The sequence below is a fragment of the Phoca vitulina genome, unplaced genomic scaffold, assembly GCF_004348235.1.
Source record: "Phoca vitulina isolate PV1807 unplaced genomic scaffold, GSC_HSeal_1.0 scaffold64, whole genome shotgun sequence".
Taxonomy (NCBI): domain Eukaryota; kingdom Metazoa; phylum Chordata; class Mammalia; order Carnivora; family Phocidae; genus Phoca; species Phoca vitulina.
The window spans coordinates 1383317-1407197 of record NW_022589767.1 but is presented as its reverse complement, the minus strand read 5'-3'; the positions used below and the strand labels follow the sequence as shown (position 1 = coordinate 1407197).

General features: G+C 38.1%; 2 protein-coding genes and 1 non-coding gene across 3 annotated transcripts in view; 2 read left to right on the top strand and 1 right to left on the bottom strand.

Annotated features, from left to right (window-relative positions):
* The window catches only part of LRP6 (LDL receptor related protein 6), a 181164-nt gene that overhangs the window by 33454 nt on the left and 123829 nt on the right, over positions 1-23881 (top strand). The window lies entirely within an intron of this gene.
* On the top strand, positions 8959-9065 carry LOC116624175. The gene has a single exon (XR_004297846.1). It is a non-coding gene; the product is annotated as a U6 spliceosomal RNA (small nuclear RNA).
* On the bottom strand, positions 19467-22358 carry LOC116624141 (UPF0184 protein C9orf16-like). Its single transcript, XM_032391786.1, has one exon. The coding sequence runs from the start codon at positions 20639-20641 to the stop codon at positions 20162-20164; it is 480 nt and encodes a 159-aa protein (XP_032247677.1). The 5' UTR covers positions 20642-22358; the 3' UTR covers positions 19467-20161.

Below are 23881 nucleotides of genomic sequence, written 5' to 3'. Positions count from 1 at the left end.
GACCTGAGCCGAAGGCAGACGCTTAACGACTGAGCCACCCAGGCGCCCAGCCACTCTCTTATGTTTAGACGTTTAGGCTGTTTTGTTAGCTCAGGTATTTTAAAGCAAACCCACACAGTGATCTCTCATTTGTGAATGCTTCATTTTACATTTCTAAAAGAGAAAAACATTTTTTTTTTAAAGATTTTATTTATTTGACACAGAGAGAGACACAGCGAGAGAGGGAACACAAGCAGGGGGAGTGGGAGAGGGAGAAGCAGGCTTCCCGCCGAGCAGGGAGCCCGATGCGGGGCTCAATCCCGGGACCCTGGGATCATGACCTGAGCCGAACGCAGACGCTTAACGACTGAGCCACCCAGGCGCCCCGAGAAAAACATTTTCTTCCGTAACCACAGTACCATTATCTTCCACACACCCCAAAATGAACAATTCTTTAATATTATAAATTATTCAGTCTATATTCAGGTATGCAGAATAGTCTCAGAAATGTCTTTTATGGTTGGTATGTTTGAATCAGGATCCAAAACAAGGTTCACAAGTTGTATTTGGTTATGCCTCTTAAGTTTCTCTAGAACAGCATCCCCTCCCCCTACCTTTTTTTCTCTCATCCTGTTGATTTATTGGAAAGATTCTATAGTTGTCCATTAGAATGTTTTAGATTTTGGATTTTCTAAGAGATTCTTGTGATGTTTGACTTATTTTTGTCCTTTATATTTCTTATAAAATGAGATTTAGAATAGAAGACTTAAGTGACAAATTCAGTATTTTGCATGAATGTTTCATAGGCAGTACAGTACTGAGTACTTTGTATTTACACATCAGAAAATATGTAATGTATTATCCTACTTGTAGTGATACTGAGATTGTTCGGTAGGTTCAGATGGTGAAAGTTAATATCTTTATTATAAAGTTGAGTTTTTCCTCTTGTATCCTGTAAATAATTTGTGGGATGATCCTTCTATACCATACCAATATCCAGTTCCTTATCACTTGATTGTTTTACCACTCACTGGGGATCATTTTTTTGTATTATTTCATTAGAGATATTTGTTACTGTTTTATGATGTTTTATCTCATGTATTTTTATTCCATCTTTTATGCATTTTAATAATTTTAAATATTTATAATTTCTATCAGATTGGTCAGTTGTTTGTAGTTCTTAGAAAATCACTTCTGTTCTTTGTTATATTTGCTGATTCTTGCTTAAGGTGAACTGTTTCCTTAGATGTCGTATAGTTTTGGATTATGAGCTGATCTTCAGAGGGGTTGTCTGAGAATCCTGAGTGGCCTCATGGGGGTGCGTATTCCTTCAGAGAAGTTTTAGTTTGCTTCTGCCCAAGCACCCTAGAGGTGTTTCCAGGAACAACTTTATTTTTTTTATTTTTAAATTAAAGTATAATTTCTATACAGTAAAATGCACAGACCTTAATCGTGCAGTTTTGACAAATGTGTACATCTATATTATCATCTCGTTCAAGCAGAGATTACTTTTTATATTTAATTTTTGGAGTTAGAAGTTCCTGTACCATGTACAGAGAATTAATTCAAACTCTAAACCTATGTGAGGGCAGTGTTGTGGTTACAGAATTTTTGGTGATTTTTTTCCCACCTTTTCAGAGCCTAGGCCAAGACTGAAAAGCTTCTTTGCCTTTCTCTGCCAGTGGCAAATTTTTCTACCTTCATTGCTCCCCAAGGGTCTGTGCTTTGTGCAAGAATCTTATTTCTAACACAGTGTTCTTATGTGTCCAGGCTTTATCTTTTTCCCTGTTTTGCTGTCGAAACAGAAGTCCCTCAGTTTCTGAGATGAGAAAATCCTGCAGGATTGCTGTAGCATCAAACATGTACTGCTTTTTACCTCCCTGTTCATTTTTGGTTCTCTGAAGATTTCTCCTACTTTCATGATATCTTAGCTGTACATTTAAGAGTGTTTATATATTTTTATTTTGTATATATGTATGTCTTAGTCTTTTTGGGCTTTTTAACAAAATACTACCTAGTAGCTTATAACTGAGTGGCTTATAATGACAGAAATTTATTGCTCACAGTTCTGGAGTCTGGGAAGTCCAAGATTAGGACGCCAGCATGGTCCCCTTCTGGTAAGGGCCCCCTTCCTGGTTCATAGCTGGTGCCTTCTTGCTGTGTCCTGACGTGGTGGAACAGCTTAGAGTTTGCTTTGTAGCTCTGTCCTTATGACTAAGCACCTCCCAAAGACCCCACATGCTTATACTGTCACTTTTGAGCGTTAGAATTTCAACATACGAATTTTGAGGGAACACAAAAATTCAGACTATAGCAATGTATAAATCAAATAAAAAGACTAACCAGTGGTTCTAGAGGTTTTGTGAGAGGAGGGATTTCTGGTTATTTTGTTACTAAATTATCAGAAATAGAAATTCTAACTTTCATGTTTTTAAATATTGCCTTTTCTTACTGTGGATATATGTACATGATAGTTGAGCATTATTCATACTTACTAATACGTGTATTAATGACTTCTTTTAATTATAGGTAGGATTATATAAGTAACTTCAAGGATCATGAAGTGATTTATAGATCTGGTTCACTTAGTTTTTATGACTCAATTCTAAATGTTTTCTTAATTAGCCACCATTGTGTGTAATTACATCTTGTAGAGGGTGAAAATTTATCCCTTCAGTTTAGGTTTATTGAAACTGAACATTTCTGAATATTTTTGTTAGGGGAAACTGGATTCAGATTGAGTAACACACTAGATTAGGGGTTTGTGAATATTTTGGAAAATTTATTATTTTACCCTTGCCTAATTGTAGACATTATATGCTTTGGAATGTAATAAATTTGTATAAAATAAATTTGTATAAAATGGCTGGAATGTAGTCTGTTGGTTGAGGTATTTTTATTTTCTGTCATAAGACATTTTGATGTTTTGAAAACTTAGTATTTTCTTTACTTACTGTAATTACTTCCTAATTAAAATAAAGCCTGTCTTCTACCCTTCACTTCATTTAAAATTTATTTTCCAGAAAGTATTGCAGTGCATATCAAGCCAGATACAACAATAAAATTACATTTGTATGGAAACTAGTGAACAGCATATAACAACCTGGTACTGGTTCATGATTTTTGATGAATAGCAGATGTGAATACTATTGCAAACTGGCGCTGTAACCATATATATCTAATTCTTCAGTATCAAGTAAGAATGTTTATCTTCTCTTAAGTCAAAGCCAAAATAGAACCCATTGAAGCCAAAATAAATTAGGGGCCAAATAGACCACATAATTGGAGAGTTAGTAATAATTGTTGCTGAAGAGAGATTTCTTCTATATGAGCCTGTATAGCCTGGCTTTTGAGAAGCCACAGGACATATTTATCAAACACTCTTTCATTTCCTAAAGGATGCTAAAATTGGCTTTTAAAAATAATGCTGATAAAAAGCTTTTGCAGAATATATGACACCGCTAGTTGAATTTAGCAACTTTATTGTTAAGTACTTTTAGGTAATCCTAGGTTTCTAAGCCAGGTTAACTGCCCAAACACAACAAGTAAGCCAAACCAGACCTACTCCTTAATCTGTGTACCCCAATTATTTTTTATTTTTGGAAAGATAAAGTGATGTAGTCAAGGAGTTTACCTCATAGTCTAATTTTTTTTTAAAGATTTACTTATTTATTTCAGAGAGAGAGCATACGTGTGAGTGAGGGGTTGCAGAGGGAGAGAATCTCCAAGCAGAGCCCTACACTGGGCTGGATCCCTACACTGGGCTTGATCCCATGACATTAGACCAGTGACCTCAGCTGAAACCAAGAGTTGGATGCTCAGCCGAGCCACTCAGGCGCCTCAACCTCATAGTCTTAATTTTTAAGTCGCTGATTTAAGGGGGAGGTTTGAAGCCTCAGTGTCAAATATTCCTTGTTCTAATAACAGAAAATGTTTATGTCATATCCTAACAGAGAATATGGAGAATGTATTTTTCCTCAGGAATCTTCTTTTTACCCTTGCATCCTGAAATCTCTACTCTGCTACAGTCTGATGTTTTATTCTACTAGTAGATCTTTAAATAAGAAGTTTACACCTTTCTCTTATTGGCTGGTGCCCAATTCCCTTTAAAGATTAATCCTGTATTAAGAATATCAACACCTAAATATTGCTCTTTATTAAGTCTGATACTTTAGTATGTCACTCAGGCTTTTAGCAGGTGCCCTTTCTCATAACCCACCTGATTTCTCACAATCTCTTATGCGGCTTAACAATTACAGCCAGACTTTGTATATGTTATATATTTTAGTGCTGGAAATGGCCTTCCCTTCCCTTTCCAATGCAGATGTAACTCTTGATGACATATTTGACATTCATTGCTCCCCATGATGCTTTGTATTGGCAGCTCTAGCTGTTTCTGGAGATTTCGAAGTCAGAATTATTTTGAAAAATGACAAAAATCCCTAAAGGATCCAATTTTGTTTTTAAATTATCTGTATATAATAAATTGATGTGAAAAAATTGGAAAGTTAAAAAAGTTTATTGGGAATTTTTTTTAAGATTGATTTATTTATTTTAGAGTGCACGCAAGCAGGGGGAGGGGCAGAGAGAGAGGGAGAGAATCTGAAGTAGACTTCCTGCTCAGTGCAGAGCCCAACACAGGGCTAAATCCCACAACTGGAAGATCATGACCTGAGCTGAAATCAAGAGTCGGACGCCCAACTGCCTGAGCCACCCAGGTGTCCCGTTTACTGGGGAATTTTAAAAACTCTTTTATAAACTTGTAATTTTTTTAGTTCACATAATCTTTCTGACATATAAAATGGACCTTTACTTTCTTTTAGTACCTAGATGTCTGTTACATTTGTAGGGATATTTTATCTTTGTACCATGTCTGGATTATACATATTTGAGGGCAGAACATGCTAGTCTTGTCTTGCACTACACTTCTACTAAGGGATATAAATTCGTATTCATTTGATAAAGTTAAAATACTGTGACTCAACTTTTTCTCCTCACCTGGCCCAAATAAAGTCCTCAGATAATCATAACCCAAGTTACAGAGTAAATCTTCTTTATCTACATTGGATATAGAAGATACTTTGTCTAATCTTGGAGGACAAATCCCATTAGATGTTTTCTTTTCTCTGTCTAGCGTTGTTTTCCTCCCCTCATGCTGAATGATGAGTTTGGGTTTGCAAAATGGTACCATCTTTGAGATTAGCTGCTATAGTTCTCCAACATCACATCCCTGTATAGCGTCCTCTCAGCAGGGCTCAGTAGCTTCTACTCCTTTTGGATCAGCTTCATTGATGCATCCTTGAGTGCCATGAATGCTTCTCTCCTGACTCTCTAGGAGTAAAATTGCCATTTTACTGCACTCCTTGGAGAAGGACAAAGTCTGATAAGGCAGATTCTGAGCCTGAAGCCCAGGGAAAAATATTGTGTGACTGCTGTGGAGAAGACCCAAGCATAGAGCCTCATTATGCTGTCAAGTCATTGCATTACTGGAGACACTCACTTGTTAAATTTTAGGAATAACATTTATTTATTATGGATACATAATAAATTATGGATACGTAATTTGGCTGCCTTTGGGAAAATGTACCAATTGAGGATTTGGTACCAATCTTACCAGTACAAATGAGCACCAAGCTTTATAGAACAGCAAACTGAAACAGACAGGGCTTTGTCTTTATTTTTTTTTTCTTTTAATAAACTTTTTTTGAGAGCAGTTTTTGGTTCACAGCAAAATTGAATGGAACAAAATATTTCTAATTCCTCCCTTCTGTAATAAAAGTTTTTATTTCATAATCACTTTATTCCTTCTCTAATGCTTTTCCTTTCTTTAATATAGACCTATGTTTCTTACTTATATCATTTTTCCTTCTCCCTGCAGAACTTCTTGCAAGACAAGTCTATAGGTAATAAATTCCCTCAATTTTTGTTTGAGAACATCTTTTTTCACTTTTGAAGAATAATTTTGCAGGGTACAGAATTCTAGCTTGGTAGGTTTTCCCTCTTTCACCTCTCCCAATATTTTACTCCAATCTCTTCTTGCTTGCATGGTTTCTGAGGAGAAGTCAGATGTCATTCTTATCCTTGCACCTCTGTATATGAGGTGTTTTTTTTTTCCCAAGATTTTTTTCTGTATCTTTGATTTTCTAGAGTTTGAATATGATATGCTTAGGTTTTTTGTTTGTTTTTTGTATTTATGCCGCTTTGCTGTTCTGTGAACTTCTTGGATCTGTGGATTGGTATCTGACATTTGGAGAAATTCTAAGTTTATCACTGCTTCAAATATTCCTTTTTTCCTTTTCCTTCTGGTATTCTCTCTTTTTTTTTAAAGATTTTATTTGACAGAGAGAGCACAAGCAGAAGGAGAGAGAGGGAGAAGCAGGCTCCCTGCTGAGCAAGGAACCTGATGTGGGACTTGATCCCAGGACCCTGGGATCATGACCTGGGCCGAAGGCAGCCGCTTAACTGACTGAGCCACCCAGGCATCCCTCCTTCTGGTATTCTCATCATGCATATGTTATATCTTTTGTAGTTATCCCACAGTTCTTGGATATTCTGTTCTGTTTCCCACCCCCTAACCCCCATCTTTTTTTCCCCTTGGCTATTTCTATGGATATATCTGTAAGGGCAGAGATTCTTTCCTCAGCTGTGTCCCATCTACTAATGAGTCCATTAAAGGTCTTCATTTGGGAAACCTGGGTGGCTCAGTCAGTTAAGCATCTGCCTTCGGCTCAGGTCATGACCCCAGGGTCCTGGGATCGAGTCCCGCTTTGGGCTCCTTGCTCAGCGGGGAGCCTGCTTCTCCCTCTACCTGCTTCTCCCTCTGCCTGCCGCTCCCCCCGCTTGTGCCCTCTCTCTCTCTCTGACAAATAAGTAAAACTTTTCTCTTTCTAAAAAAAAAGGGCATTCATTTCTGTTATAGTGTTTTAGATCCCCAGCATTTTTTTGGTGCTTAGAATTTCCAGCTCAATGGTCATATTATTCATCTGTTCTTATATGTTGCCTATCTTTTCCATTAGAGTCCTTAGCATATTAATCATGGTGGTTTAAAATTCATACTCTGATAATTCCAACATCCCTACCATATCTGAGTCTGTTTCTGATGCTTGCCTTGTCTCTTCAAGATTTTTTTCCCTTTAGTTATGCCTTATAATTTTTTGTTGAAAGCTGGCCATGATATACTGGGTAAAAGGAATTGTAGTAAATAGGCCTTTAGCAATGTGTTGAGGTGTTGGAAGAGGAAAAGCATTCTATAATTCTGTGATTAGGTCTCAGTCTTTTAGTGAGCCTGTGCTCCTGAGCTGTGAGCCTCACAAATGCTTCTCAGTTTGTTTTACCCCCTTGGTGGGGCAGGATGGCTGCAGGATGCTGGAGTTGGGGAATTCCCTTCCCTTAGGTCAGTTAGGCCCTGATAAAATCCCAACTGGTTAGGCTCTGGTAAAATTGTTTTTCTTGAGGACAGGCCTTGTTAAGAAGAATAAAATGTGCTGATGTATTTAAAAATGGCTAGCTTATTCTTCCCCCTGCTGGAAGCATGAGGTGATTTTTCATTGATCTTCATTGTGAGAACCTGTTAGAGTTCTTGGAGGTAAAACTTACAAAAGTGTGAGGGCCCCCTCATGACTGGTTCCCTCTGGAATTTTTAACTTTCAAATTTGTCCACACTAAGCCTCTTGCAAGTCAAATATAGTTCAGGTTTTCCTACCCTGGTACTGGTTCCCATGGAGGTTTCTGTTTATAGGTTTCTGCTCTTGTAAGTTTTGTGACTCTCTGGATTTGCTTGTCTGTCTCTAGTTTTGAGGGCAGCAATTTGCTCTGTATCCCTACTTCTCTGATGGATCTAAAAATTGTTGATTTTTCAGTTTGTTCAGGTTTTTGCTTGTCGTTAGAATGGAGTGATGGCTTCTCAACTGCTTGTATGCTGGACTGTGTTACTTTTTTGCATTGAAAATCTGAATACATGAAGCATGGGAAGAAAATAATATATCTATTAACTAGAAGGATCTTGCATAGTATAGTTTGGAATTTTAAAATTTTGATAGATGAGTTCTGGGAATATTCAGAGGTTTTTATCTGGATTGGGGCAGGCTTTCAATAGAACCTATATACTCTTATGTCTTATTTATATCCTCAAATTCCCTGAACCGTTGGTATTGGATCTAATAATACTGTTATTTATTAAAATAGTTTACAGTAAGCAAATACTGTTCAGACTGACCTTGTTTAAAAATCTTTATAGTGAGACTGAGCTGAGTAAGTGACTCTGCATCATCTCAGTTTATATATAGGAAGACCAAAGTGGAAGTGAAATCAGTAGAATGAATTTGTAACTGTCTTTATAAGCTTTCATTACTTTATTAATGATAGAAGTGTAAGTGAAACTCTCAAAACTTGGTTGTAGGGGCGCCTGGGTGGCTCAGTCGTTAAATAGTCTGCCTTCAGGGGCGCCTGGGTGGCTCAGTCGTTAAGCGTCTGCCTTCGGCTCAGGTCATGGTCCCAGGGTCCTGGGATCGAGCCCTGCATCGGGCTCCCTGCTCCACAGGAAGCCTGCTTCTCCCTCTCCCACTCCCCCTGCTTGTGTTCCCTCTCTCGCTGTGTCTCTCTCTGTCAAATAAATAAATAAAATCTTTAAAAAAAAAAAAAAACTTGGTTGTAAAATAAGATGAAATCTGTTTTCTTAAATAACTGTAGCATTGTTTTATTCGAAGCCTAATCAGGAGCAGACAACTGTTAGTAATCTGGAAGCAAAGTTTTCTGAAATGAGTCTCCTCAGAGGTTGTGAAAAAAGTAGTATGTGCATGGAGATAAGACTACAAACATGTAAACTCTGTATCCTGTTTAGTAGAATTGAAGATGGCTTTGGAAATGTGTGTGTTTGCCTGAAGTATGAGTGGTAAAATCGTTTGTAAGATGTTTTATATTTATGGAAGATGAGAAGCATCATAAAAACACACTGTACATTTGTCAAGACCCCTAGATCTTGTGCTCGCTTTGGCAGCACATATACTAAAATTGGAACAATACAGAGAAGATTAGCATGGCCCCTGTGCATGGATGACATGCAAATTCATGAAGCGTTCCATATTAAAAAGAAAAAAAAAAAGACCCCTAGATCTTTACCTCAGAAAGTGAACCTTAATGTATGCAAAATTTAAAAAAATCATTTAGGAGTTTGGGGGATCCCAGGATATATTGCAGATTGAAACAGAAGAATCTAATTCTCTTAGAAATTATGAAAGAATCTCACTGCATAGAGTTGGGGAGGAAAGGTACTGACCTAATTAACTTTGGAAATGCATGGAACCTGCAAGACTAAAGGCAAAAGGAACTGCACATAAGCAGTGTACTCTAGTTGTCAGTGTTGCTTCCCATAGAGGTACAGTGAACAATTCTGATTGCATACTAGAATGAAACAAATAAAATAGATGGTATGTGGTGGGAACCTGGTTTCTTACTATTGGAGTGGGAAGTTACAGATAAACAATGAGGGGAGGCTGAAATGAACTTACGGTAGTGGGTTAGAATTGAAGACATCAGTATGAGCTCATATTTAACTTAATATACAGTGTACGTTTTAAATGAGTTTAGTTCATTAACTTCAAAGCAATCAAAAGTAAAAATTTCAGCCCTGGAGTTAATGCACAGTTTTTTTATAATTAAGGTAGGACTAGTAGAGAAGTATGTTATAGTTAATATTTTCAGCATTTGGTTTAAAAAGTATTGTAGATTTGTCACGTCTCACAGAATGTGGGAGAGTCTTAAGTCCAAACATGTGTATTACCAGATTGTTGAATGACTTCTGATATGAGGGAGATTTGTACTGATACAAACAAATACGTAACCCTTGATCATAGAGTAATGATTATATTTTGCAGTATTTGTAATTTTATTTAAATTACTGTTAAATTTATGTGGTATGCTGCTTGCTTCTCTTTCATTCCCAAGAGGAAACACAGAAACAGAGTTTCAATGTAGGTAATGCTTGTACCTAATTTTTTTTTTTTTAAAGATTTTATTTATTTATTTGACAGAGAGACAGTGAGAGAGGGAACACAAGAAGGGGGAGTGGGAGAGGGAGAAGCAGGCTTCCCGCCGAGCAGGGAGCCCGACGCGGGGCAGGACCCTGGGATCATGACCTGAGCCGAAGGCAGACGCTTAACGACTGAGCCACCCAGGCGCCCCGCTTGTACCTAATTTTTAATTAAACAGTTCGTGGCAGGACTTGTAGAATGGCCATTTTCAAGTCCTCGTGGGAGGCTGAGATAAATGACTATAGCGTGCCATATAAGGGCTTGGGAAAATACAGGCCCTATTTTTTCTTTTGATGAAATGAAGGGCTTGAATAAAATAATTAGGGAAATATTTCTTCAAAACCTTGGAGCATCTTTGTAATTTGTATTATGCTTATTAGCTAATGGCATGAATGCTTACCACATTTTCTGGGAGAATGATTTAAAATACTTTATCTTGGTGTTGGACTGTGTCAGCTATAATTTTGGGTTCAGAAAATGCAGTCACAATATCATTGAGATTTAATTGATGTTTTTTCTGAATTGATGTAGATTTATCCTAGAAATATTGCTTAGTGTTTCCTAGAGTTGTGTATTTGTATTATTATGTGTTTACTGGGTGTTCTCTGGTGTTACAAAGACATATTTATATGGGAAGGTAACAAATACTTTGGTTTTGTTCTCCTGTTACAATAAAGATTCTGATTTAGTTCAGGGTATAACTTGAGATTTGCTGAGGCTGTTGGTACATGGTCCACATTTTGAGTAGCAAGGGGTGCGCAAAAGTTTTCTAGAAAGGTCCAGATTATAAATATTTTAGTCTTTGTGGGCCACATATGGTCTCTGTTGGATGTTCTTTTTTCTTTTCTTTTTCTTTTTTTTTTTTTTTACAACCTTTAAAAGTATAAAAACCCTTTTTAGCTAGGGTCATACAAAAAGCAAGGCAGGGGTTGGATTTGAACCCCTGACCATAGTTTGCCTATTTTTGCTTTAGAGAAAGGGTGTGTGCATTTAGTTGTTGATATAAGCAAAAATCCTAGAATTGATGTTTGTTGTGACTTTTCTGCATTTCAGATTACCATATGATTTTTCTTTTACATATTAATGAGGTGAATTATCGCTGATGGTTCAGAAGCTGGTTGCTATGGTTGTTTTTTTTTTTCCTTAGTTTAATTGGGGTATAATTTTACATACTGTAAAATTCACCCTTTTCAGTGTATGATAATATGAATTTTGACAAATGCATACAATTGTGTATTGCCAAAGATGAAAAAGCTGGACCCTAGTTAAAACAGTAAGGACAGATTTTAATCAGTAATATATTATTGCAACATGGAAAAGAATACAGCATAAATGGAACTCTACTTTGATTTGTACATGGGTAACTCAGTGTTTTAAAGGGAGAATGAGGGAGTAGGGACGGGGTGAGCAGGGGTTCAGTAGAGTCAGGGGAGTGATAAATTACAAAAAGCTGGAAGGGGAGATTGGTCTATGTGAAACCATCTCGGTTGGCTAACTGGCACTTATCAGAGGCTCCTCCCCTCCCACAGAGACGGGCAGACAGGGGCCCTATGTTCAGGTGTTGGCTGGAACAAACAGTAAATTCTTTTGGCAGCAGTGAGTTTCTCAGGCAGGCACTTTATGAGGGACTAGGGTCATCTTAGGGATGCAGCCTTGAGCTGTTAGAAACTGTTAGTATTTTGTTCAAGTCTTTTTTGGCCAAAGTTGAGGCCTAGCTGAGAGACTCAGTGGAGCCTGGCTAGAGTTCAGTCAGAGACTCTTTGTCTATATCAGCACCACAATTGAGATACAGAACTGTTCCATCACCCCCCAAAATTTCCTTATGCTTTTTTGTACTTACCTTCTTGCCCCCACTCTCAGCTCCTTGAAGTTACTGACTTGTTTTCTGTTCTGTAGTTTTCTGGAATGTCATACGAGTGGAATCATACAGTATGTATAGCCTTTTGAGATTGGCTTTTTTGACTCAGCATAATACGTTTGAGGTTTATCTGTGTTGTGTGTATCAGTACTTTTGTTGTGGCTGAGCAGTATGTATTACAGTTTGTCTATCCATTAATTAGTTCAAGAACATTTGGGTTGTTTCCAGTTTGGGCAATTAAAAATAAAGCTGCTATAACTATTTGTATGCGGGGTTTTGTGTGAACCTAAGTTTTTATTTCTCTTTCATTACTCTTGGGTAAATACCCAGGAGTCAGATTGCTGGGTTCTGTGGTAACTATAATTAACTTTATAAGAAACTGAAATTTTGCCAAAGTGGCTATACCATTTTTTATTCCCACTAGCAGTGTATGGGAGCTCGAGTAACTTTGCATCCTCACCAGTACTTGAAATTGTCAGTTTCCTTTATGCTATTCTTATATGTATGCAGTGGTATCTCATATGTGTGTGTGTGTGTTTTAAACACTGTCAAATCAGCTTTATTATTCAGAGCCACTTTGCAGAATTCAGAGTATACAGCATATTCATTTCATAGGTTGTTTACAATTATCATTCTAGAGATACCAAAGGAAGATTCAAGTATAAATGCAGTGGAGTCTGAGCCTTGCCATATGCTGCTTCTATGCATTGAGGGTGGTGTTTCCCAGCTTGGGGGGCAGATGGCCCCCATTCTCAGGGCTGATTAATCCCTGGGTAAATTCACCAACTTAGGCTCTCCCTGGGTTGGCATATAAGTCAGGGTATGGCTAGTAAAACATAAACTACTCTAGGTTTTTTAGACAGGACCATTTAAAAAATTATATTCCATAATTATATTATTTAAAAATATAGTACTTGAGGTACCTGGGTGGCTCAGTGGGTTAAGCATCTGACTCTTGATTTCTGCTCAGGTCATGATCTCAGGGTCATGAGATTGAGCCCCCCATCAAGCTCCGCACTGGGCATGGAGCCTGCAGATTCTCTCTCCATCTCTCTTTGGGTCTTCCCCCATTCCCCTGCCCCATGAGTACCCTCTCCCCCCCCCGCAAAATACAGTTCTTTCTAAAGCTTTTAAATTTAGCCTACAGATCTTATTTTTTAAATTGTAGTATAGTTGACATAAAATATGATAAAGTTTGAAGTGTATAGCATAGTGATTCAACAATTACATACATTATTGAAATGCCTACTGTGATAAGTGTAGTTACCATCTGTCGACATACAAAGTTATTACAGTATTATGGATTATATTCCTTATGCTATACTTTTTATTGCTGTGACTGACTTATTTATTGACTGTAAGTTTATAATTCTTAATCCCCTTCACCTATTTTGCTCATGTCCCCCTCCCTAAAACCACTCTGACTTTTGACACCAGTTGCAGATTGGGGGTCCACAGGACTAACTTTAGGGTCAGTAGTTTACTAGGACTCTCAGAATTCACTGAAAGTTGTTATATGCTAGTTATGGTTTATTTCAATACGAATAAAAATCAGCCAGGGGAAGAGGTGCACAGGACAGGGTCCACGAGAGTTCCAAATGCAGAGCTTCTCGTTGTCTTCTCCCAGTGGAGTTAGTTGTGTGGACAGCGTTTACTTCTCCTGCGCTGTGTGACAACATGCAGAGTAATGCCAACCAGGTCATTACTTCCTGCTTGGCTGACTTTAGTCTCTAGCCCCTCTAGAGATTGGACTTAATACTGAGTGGCCCAAAGCTCCTACTATAAATCACATTGTTGGCCTAGACTATCTGAGGTGGCTCATGGCCTCAGATAAACAAAAAGACTATCTTCAGACAGAGTCTAAAAGACTCTTATCAATGAGGATAGTCCAGGGGTTTAGAAATTACCTCTCACTGGCTGAGGGCAAAGACCAGACCTCTCCTAGGGCAAGGTTAATCATTTACTGCATATATGTGTTTAGAAGTATATTGGTTAATTTCCAAATTTTTAGGATTTTGTAGATAATGTCCTCTTACAGGGGCTAGTCTAATTCTCTTGTGGCCAGAGAACATACTATATATGATTTCAGTTCTTTGTTGCATGGCCCATATTCTTGTGAATATTCTATATGTACTTGAGAAGACTGTTTATTCTGCTGTTTTGGAGTGTTTTCCTTTTCCTGTGCAGTGCAGTAATTTTTGTCTTAAGATTAGAATTTTTGGTCTGAGAATTTTAGAGAGTTTACCAGTAGGTATGTGGGCTATGTCCTCCCTTTTCCTCCCACCTGGGAAAGATAAATTTATTCTTTTGATCTTAGTAGTAGTTGTATATTATTCAGGTTTCTAAAAACTTGTCTTGATACAGTTTTGTAAGCTCATGTTTTTCCTATGCTTTTCTCTGTGGTGCTTTTTTTTTTTTTTAAATACTTTGGAAATCTCTTCTCCCTTTATTTTTCTTAGAGTTTCTTTGGATTAGCTCTTTACTTTTCATCCTTTTAGCTTTTAGTAATTTAAACGTCTTTAGTACTGTTTTTACCTGTACTTCAAAGTTTCATTATTTGCATCTAATACTTCAGTAATAATATAATAGATTTCTTTGAATTGTGTTTCATTTTTTAGAAATGTGAATCTTAATTTCCAGACAGACAGATACGGGTTTTGTTTCCTAGTTATTATTTCTAGGTTAATTAATTACATTTACTCTGCAACATGTGTATTAGTCCTATACTTAAGGTTTGCATTATGGTCCATTGTGTGGTTATACTTATTTATTTATTTATTTATTAAATTTAATTTTTTTTTTAAGATTTTATTTATTTGACAGAGAGAGAGAGAGAGCGAGAGCAGGAACACAAGCAGGGGGAGTGGGAGAGGGAGAAGCAGGCTTCCCGCGGAGCAGGGAGCCCGATGCGGGGCTCGATCCCAGGACCCTGGGATCATGACCTGAGCCGAGGGCAGATGCTTAATGACTGAGCCACGCAGGTGCCCCAGTGTGTGGTTATATTTAAAAAATATTCCATGTGGGGCGGCTGGCTGGCTGGCTCAGTCAGTGGAGTATGCGGCTCTTGCTGTCAGGGTTGTGAATTCAAACCCCACTTTGGGTGTAGAGTTACTAAGAAAAAAATTAAAAATCTTCAAAAAAATATTCCATGTGTGCTTGAAAAGACTGTATATTTTGTGTTCTAGATGTGTCCATTAAATCAAACTTGTTTGTACTGTTGAAATTTTCTGATTCCTGATTTTTTTAAGTCTCTGATTTATTGTTAAGAGAAGTACGTTAAAAAATCTCACACTTGGTAATTAATTTGACAATTTCTTTTTATAGATATGCCTATTTTGCTTTATGTGCATTGCGGCTGTTTTTTGAAATACAGGTAGATAAGGAATTTTCTTCCTGATGTACCTCATACCATTATTTAGTGACTTTATTGCTACTACTGCATTTTGCCATAGAGTCCATTCTGTTAGGTATCACTCGCTATATCTACTTTCTTGTAAGTTTTTGCATCATATATAGTGTTCCATCTTTTTACATTCTGTGTGTTTATATTTTCTAGGTGTTTCTTTTTTAAGTAGCATATAGTTGGAGTTTTTGGTTTGATTTTAAATCCATCATTAAAATTGTATCTTCTAGGGGCACTTGGGTGGCTCAGTTGGTTAAGTGTCTGCCTTTGGCTCAGGTCATGATCCCAGGGTCCTGGGAGTAAACCCGGCATCGGGTCCCTGCTCAGCGGGAGAGTTTGCTTCTTCTCCCTCTGCCCCTCCTCCCTGCTTTTGCTCTCTCTCATTCTCTCTCTCTCAAATAAATAAATAAAATCTTCAAAAAAAATAAATAAAATGTGTCTTCTACTGAAGCTTTTTTCAGTCCTTTTACAACTTGTGCTTATTGTAATTGCTAATATAGCTGTATTCATATCTGACGTGATTTATTTTGAGTTCCTTCTATTTGTTCTGCTCATTTCTTTTCTTTCTTGTCTTTCTTATTGATTATATTTTGTCAGTTTTTTCCCTTCTACAAATTTGCAGTCTTTTTGAGAATTAAAAAAAAATATCTTATTTGGAAAATTTTTTTAAATTCTGGGAATTTTTAGTATGTACACTTAGGAAGTTCTTAGTATACTTTACCTCTGTTTATTACCTTCCTGGCTTATATATTATCATTATCTTGAGTTTAGGTTCTGCTTCCTTGTTTCTAACCCATAAAACATTATTTTTAAAATTTAGATTTATCATTCTATCTTGTATGTTAGAACTTCTGTTTGGGATAATTTTTCTAAATCTTTAGAATTTCCTTTAGTGAAGTCCTGTTGGGGGCAGACTCTCTCAGGCTTTGTTTATCTGAATCTACCTTTATTTTGCCTTTGTTTTCAATTTTTTTGTATAGGATATAATTCCAGGTCAACAGATATTTTATCTTACCATGTTAACGGTATTATTCTGTTGTCTGATGGCTTTCTTTGTTGTTGTTGAAGCTATCCACTATTACCATTCCTCTCTGATTACAGTTTTAGTGTGATTTATCTAGTTTTTAAAAAGTTTATCTAGATTCTTTTATTATGCCAATTGGTATTTGGTTTCTTGATTCTGTGGACTGATGTCTTTCATCAGTTCTAGAAACTCTTCTAAAATATTGCTTTTACATCATTTTTCTTTTCGTAAAGAACTCTAACTAGACATTTGTTTTCCTCACTCTTCTCTTTTAACCTCTCTTTCATGAATCCATTTCTTTCTCTGTATATTTAGCACTAGAGATTATCCAGAATTATCTTCATGTTCTTTAATTATCTCTTTATTATAGTCAGGTATTTCTACCATTTCCGTGTATGTGTGTGTGTTTTCCTTTTAGTTTACCCATTGAGAGTGTTTAAGTTGGGGTTTCTGGCATTATGTGTATTCTCTCATCTAAGGGTGCTACCTTGTATAGATTATAGAGACCATCTCTCCTTCAGCACTAGATTACTTTTCTCAATTTTTCCTTTCTGTATTTTCCGTGCTCAGAATATTTGCTTTAATTTTTATGGGTACAGACATGCATTTAAAATATTTTTATAGTTTTATCTGTCATTTTTTAGGTGCTCTTTAATAGGAAGGTTTCTCTGGGCTTCTAGTCTGTCATTTTGCTAAAAACAGATTTTATAAGTTTTTTTGTCCTCTCCCTTCCCCAATATTTAATCTACTATTTCTTTTCTTTACGATTTCATACGTTGCACTGTTTCTAATACTGAGAAGCATTAAGTATGTTCAGCTTGCTTCTCCTTTTTTTATGTTTTAGCTTTTTTTTTAAAAGATCTTATTTATTTGAGAACAAGGGAGAGAGCACGAGCAATGGGGAGGTTCAGAGGGAGAGTGACAAGGAGACTCCCTGCTGAGCAGGGAGCCCAATGTGGGGCTTGATCCCAGGACCCCAGGATCATGACCTGAGCCGAAGGCAGACCCTTAACCAACTGAGCCACTCAGGCACCCCATATGGTTTAGTTTTTTTGTGTATTTTAAACACTCATAAACTTACATTTCATACCTACAAAAAAGATAAAAAGAATTACATAATGAACAATGGTATGCCTACTATACAAGCTAAGCAATAGAGTATTACCAGTACAATTTGCTCTTCATACTGGTTGCCTCCTTGCTTGCACCATACATCATATTTAATTCTTTATTTTTAGAGATGTGAAGTAGAGTGAGACTCTCAAAGAACCTCCCACCATGAGTTTTAAAAATCGATACTAGATTTCTAATTTGATAAATTTTGAGAGTTGGATTAGAAATTAATTCGTAGTCCACTCCCATTTTCTTTTTGTCAGTTATTTCAACTGAAGGAAAAAGTTTATTGTGTAGCTTTCAGATGATTTTGTCCTTCTTTTCTACATGCTTCCCATCTCTGGTAGATTAATGAATGCCTACTGAAACATACTGTTCAGCTTTTTAAGTGGTGTTTATGTAGAATTTATTAACAAATTAATATCTTACCCATTGCTTTGTGTTCTTTTGCAAACTAAATCTTTGTGAAATGAGCCTATTTAAAATATATGTTTCTGGGGCGCCTGGGTGGCTTAGTCGTTAAGCATCTGCCTTCGGCTCAGGTCATGATCCCAGGGTTCTGGGATCGAGCCCCGCATCGGGCTCCCTGCTCAGTGGGAAGCCTGCTTCTCCCTCTCCCACTCCCCCTGCTTGTGTTCCCTCTCTCGCTGTGTCTCTCTCTGTCAAATAAATAAATAAAATCTTAAAAAATATATAAATAAAAAAATAAAATATATGTTTCTGATGTTTTAAAAAATAAGTATTAAATAACCGTTTCTGTTTTGTTTTTTCTGTGGTTACCTTAAAGTTTTTTTCTTTGACTTGTTTGACTCCAGGGTGAAATTAGGAGTAACTTATTCTTGCCTTTTGGCCCTAGATAGTATCTAGGTAGCTCTAAAATTAGCACCATTATCAGAAGACTGGAGATCTTCTAGATCGTATTTCACCCTGATTTTTGGAGTCTCAGAAAGAAATGGGCTCAGTAATGTCAAAGAGTCTTAATGTCTCCCCGACCTCCACAAAGAGTGGGTTGGCTTTAGGATGTGTCTGTCTACCGTGGGTGTCTGATTAAGGTTGCAGACTTTTCTCTGCTTGATCTATGTGGATTTGAAAAAGAAGAGTAATAAGTGATGACTTTTATTTTCATGAGTGTTTAAACACTTGGAAGTATATCAGTTTTCCCTGGTGAAATCTCAGAATTATTAGTTGCTTTTTGAGTAAGGCAGTTTTGTTAAAGGCTTCTTTTTTTTAATTTTAATTTTTTTTTAAGATTTTATTTATTCATTTGACAGAGAGATAGAGAGAGAGCACAAGTAGGCAGAGGCAGCAGAGGGAGAGGGAGAAGCAGGCTCCCCACCGAGCAGAGAGCCCGACGCAGGGCTCGATCCCAGGACCCTAGGATCATTACCTGAGCCGAAAGCAGCCACTTAACCGACTGAGCCACCTAGGCGCCCCATGTTGGCTTCTTAAATATTGATCTCCTACTTGACTGGACCTACTGAAGTACAAAACAAAAAAATTATAATTATTTTAAAAAATGTTAGTTTTGTGATCTTTTTCACACTTTAGTTAGCATAGCTAAGGGTAGATGCGAGTCACCCAGTGTCAAAGTAATACAGTGTCAAAGTGACTATTTATATTGTATATATTTTTATGAAAATCATAGGTAACTTAACGTGCCTTTTTTTTTTTTTTTAAGATTTTATTTATTTATTTGACAGAGAGATAGTACAAGTAGGCAGAGAGGCAGGCAGAGGGAGAGGGAGAAGCAGACTCCCCGCCGAGCAGGGAGCCCCACGTGGGGCTCGATCCCAGGACCCTGGGACCATGACCTGAGCCGAAGGCAGCCGCTTAACCGACTGAGCCACCCAGGTGCCCCAACGTGCCTTTTTTTTTAAGCATTTTGACAGCATGTTCTAAACTGAGAATAAGAGCTCTAAAGGGATATGTATTATATTCATTTGTTCATATCCTATAAGTAAAATGACTCTCATGTGTGTAAGATCTTCAGTGAATAAGCAAACTTAAAACTCCATTGAGGGTTGCCAGTAAATATTTTTATATGTAAAGAATTGGAATCTAAAAGTTTGGAAATTTGTAATAAAGATTTGAAAATCTATTTTCATCCTTACGTATCTTTGGATATTTATACTTAGTAAATTTAAGCACTAATTGTGAAGTCTAAAAATCCCATTTCTCAACTTATAAAACTTTTGAGGGAAATATGGAAGACTTGTGTGGGAAGTAATTTATTTGGTGCTTTGCTTCCTTATATAATCTTCCATAGCTTTAAGAGCTACTTATTAACTAATATTTAGGGCCAGCTGGTTAGTGAGTTAAGTATATTAACACCAATGTAAAAGAGTGCTGTGGATAAACAGATGCTTCAGGAAGTCAGATTCCTCTTCACTCTCTCTAAACCTTAAGTGAGTTAGAATTCTTTGAGGAGCTTTTATTTTTTTAATTTTTAAAAATACTGTTTGTTTTGTTGTCCACCTGTTAATGCCCGAGCAGAGTGGGGAAGTACCCTGGAATTGGGCAGGCAAGCAGGGTGGCTGGTTCACAGGCCTACACCTAACCCCAGGAGAGGATGCCAAGCAGTGGGGGCTGGCCCAGGCACACCAAGGGCAGTACCAGGAGGGTGGCCCAGGCAGGCAGACCCACCAGGGAACCTGTAAGGCCAGCCCTTGAGAAGGTATCTAAGCCAGATGGTGCATGTCCAGGCCAGAGCCTAACCCAGGGAGGCAGGATTGGGGCTGGTTGGTGGCTCCCAGAGCCTAGGGACTGGCATCTCTAGGGAACTCCCCAAGCTGCTGCTGGAACCCAAGGCATGTCTGCCAGTTGGACTCAAGCAGCTCCTGAAGGCAGACATGGAGGTGGTGGTTCTTGTCCTCTAGGTGGTCCAGACAGGAATTGATCTGGTCCACCATGGAGTTGATGGCAGCATATTCTGCTTTCCCAAGGCTGTCGTCCTTGCCTTTTGCACCTGCCTCCACCAGCATGCCCAGATCCCCACTGGGGCCCGACACCGTGGGCTCGGATGCCACAAGGGCTGTGCTACGATGGAATGTGCCGACAGCCGGTGCCAGTCGGAAGGTCGAGGAGCTTTTAGACAATATTGTTATGTGGGTCCCAACCCAGACCCATTTAATGAGAATCTTTGATGGAAGAGCCCAAGTTGCTGGTATTTTTAAGAGTTTCTGAAGTCCTTTCCAAATGCTGCCATGATTGAAAATTGGCATCATCATCATCATCATCACTAGTATTATTGTTATTACTGTGTTTGTGTGTGGAGGGGGGAGCACAGCCTAAGAAACACTGTGCTACAGAAAACTTGTATTAGTCCATTCAGGCTTCTATAACAAAATACCATTGCTGGTGGCTTATAAACAGGAGAAATTTATTTCTCACACTTCTGGAGGTTGGAAAACCCAAGATCAAGGTGCTGACAGATTTGGTGTCTGGTGAGGGCCTGCTTCCTCCATGGCTCTTTTTCACTGAAACCTCACAAGCTAGAAAGGGATAAGGGAGCTTTCTTGGGCCTTTTTAATAAGGGCAGTAATCCCATTCATGAGGGCTCCACCCTTATGACCTAATCACCCCCAGAATCCCTACTTCCTAATACCATTACATTGGGAGGTGAGATTTCAACATATGGGTTTGGGGGGTGACCAGACTTTCAGACCATAGCATAATTGTTAATTATATTTATAATTCTAGTTTCTGAATATTCAAGAACTGGTTATGTCATGGTCATTATGTATTGATGATTATTGGGTTTTGAAGTTATGAAAGTGTGAGTAAATCAGACAGGTTAGTTGAGTTTTCTTTCTTTTACACCTCATTATTTCATTGTTTATGGTGACATAAATACCAAATTTTAATGTTAAGTTGGCTTTTCTGTCTGTCACAGATTGTTCCCTTTACATCAGTTTTCATCAAGATAATGTTTTAGATAAGTGTACAGGTGGAAGGTTCAGGATGTAATTTGCCTGATAGTTCTCTGCCAGTCATTCTTATGAATGTTGACATTGGCCCTTAGGAGAGGAGTCCCAGTAGATTGAGGGAAGAGCTGTGAAACTTTTGAAACATGCCATTTGTAAGATGTTGGGATGGGGGGACTTCTAACATATGAGGCTTTGTTGGTAGAAGAGTTGAAGTGACCATCTAAACTTTAAAGTGATGCTTTTGGATGGTGTTGGACCTAAAAATGCATGTTAGTGTTCATAGTTTTAAGTAATAGAAATCCCTGTGGTTTAAACAGAAGAAGTATTTTTAAAGAGGTTATTGGGTTATTCATAAAATTTCCTAAATCGTAGAAGAACCAGGCTTGGAGTCTGTAGCCAGGTACAATGCTAAAAATCATACCACAGACCTGGTCCAGTGATGGCACCACTGTTAGGTGGCATGTTTACCACTGTTTGTACTCTCACTGACATGAGGCAACAGATACTCCTAAAGCTGCTGCTAGTGTTTCCTTGCAAAACTGGATTAAAGAAGGATGAATTAATTCAAACTGGATTTAATGAGCCTTTGCTATTGCCCCCAACCTCACCAGCATGAGTTGCTTGTGGTCCTTGCTGCTGCTTCTCTGCTGTTGCTTCCTTCTCTTCTGCCTCCACTTTCTCTTTTTCTCGGTTTGTCTGACAAGCAAAACCCAAATCTTATGCCCCCTGTCCTGACTGCAAGGGAGATTTAGAAAGCAAATAGCTGGTGCTTTCAGGACGTGCCTCTGCCTCATGAAGCAGAGGATTCTTTAAACACAGGAAGGTAGATGAGACACTCTATGGCTCCCTAAAATGCCAGGTATCCACAGCAGACATTTTTGAGTGCATGATTATAGGACCTGTGGATATCTTTGCTATGATTTGTGTATTGTTTCTATTTTTCCCCCTTTTTAGTGTTGAAAAAGTGAATGAGGTATGACGGTGGATATAAAGGAAGACAGTTAACTATAAATTTTTTTTTTTTAAAGATTTTATTTATTTATTTGACAGAGACATAGCGAGAGAGGGAACACAAGCAGGGGGAGTAGGAGAGGGAGAAGCAGGCTTCCCCGCGGAGCAGGGAGCCCGATGTGGGGCTCGATCCCAGGGTCCTGGGATCACGACCTGAGCCGAAGGCAGACGCTTAACGACTGAGCCACCCAGGCGCCCCAGTTAACTATAAATTTTGCAACTGGAATGGGCCCCAGGAATAATGTAAGCCAATCTAAAAAAGAAAATACTAATTTTAAGGTTTAATGTTCTTTAGGTAGATGTCATTCTCTGAGAAATCATATTTACTCCTGATAATGAAACCGATTTCTACCCCCATTAGTCCTCATGAGAAAGCTGCTATGATACCCACAGTGACAAATGTCTTTGGCATTTGTTCCTGCTGTATCAGGGCAAAGTACAATATAGTAAAAGCAGGTAAGATGAGCTTGAGAAATGGGGAAAAACTGAGAGCTTTTCCCCTAAGGTCAGGAACACTGCAGGTATGCCCCCTATCACCACTGCTATTCAACATAGTACTAGGGGTCCTAGCCACAGCAATCAGACAACAAAAAAATAAAAGGCATCCAAATCGGCAAAGAAGAAGTCAAACTCTCACTCTTTGCAGACGATATGATACTTTATGTGGAAAACCCAAAAGACTCCACCCCAAAGCTGCTAGAACTCATACAGGAATTCAGTAAAGTGGCAGGATATAAAATCAATGCACAGAAATCAGTGGCATTCCTATACACCAACAACAAGACAGAAGAAAGAGAAATTAAGGAGTCAATCCCATTTACAATTGCACCCAAAACCATAAGATACCTAGGAATAAATCTAACCAAAGAGGCAAAGAATCTGTGCTCAGAAAACTATAGAATACTCATGAAAGAAATTGAGGAAGACACAAAGAAATGGAAAAATGTTCCATGCTCACGGATTGGAAGAACAAATGTTGTGAAAATGTCAATGCTACCTAGAGCAGTCTACACATTTAATGCAATCCCTATCAAAATACCATCCACTTTTTTCAAAGAAACAGAACAAATAATCCTAAAATTTGTATGGAACCAGAAAAGACCCCGAATAGCCAGAGGAATGTTGAAAAAGAAAAGCAAAGCTGGTGGCATCACAATTCCGGACTTCACGCTCTATTACAAAGCTGTCATCATCAAGACAGTATGGTACTGGCACAAAAACAGACACATAGATCAATGGAACAGAATAGAGAGCCCAGAAATGGACCCTCAACTCTATGGTCAACTAATCTTCGACAAAGCAGGAAAGAATGTCCTAGGGAAAAAAGACAGTCTCTTCAACAAATGGTGTTGGGAAAACTGGACAGCCACATGCAGAAGAATGAAACTGGACCGTTTCCTTACACCACACACAAAAATAGACTCAAAATGGACGAAAGACCTCAATATGAGACAGGAATCCATCAAAATCCTTGACGAGAACACAGGCAGCAACCTCTTCGACCTCAGCCGCAGCAACTTCCTAGAAACATTGCCAAAG

Excerpts from the sequence above, each read along its gene's own strand:
- LOC116624141 (XM_032391786.1), bottom strand. The coding sequence starts at position 20,641 with ATGATGATGATGATGATGCCAATTTTCAATCATGGCAGCATTTGGAAA.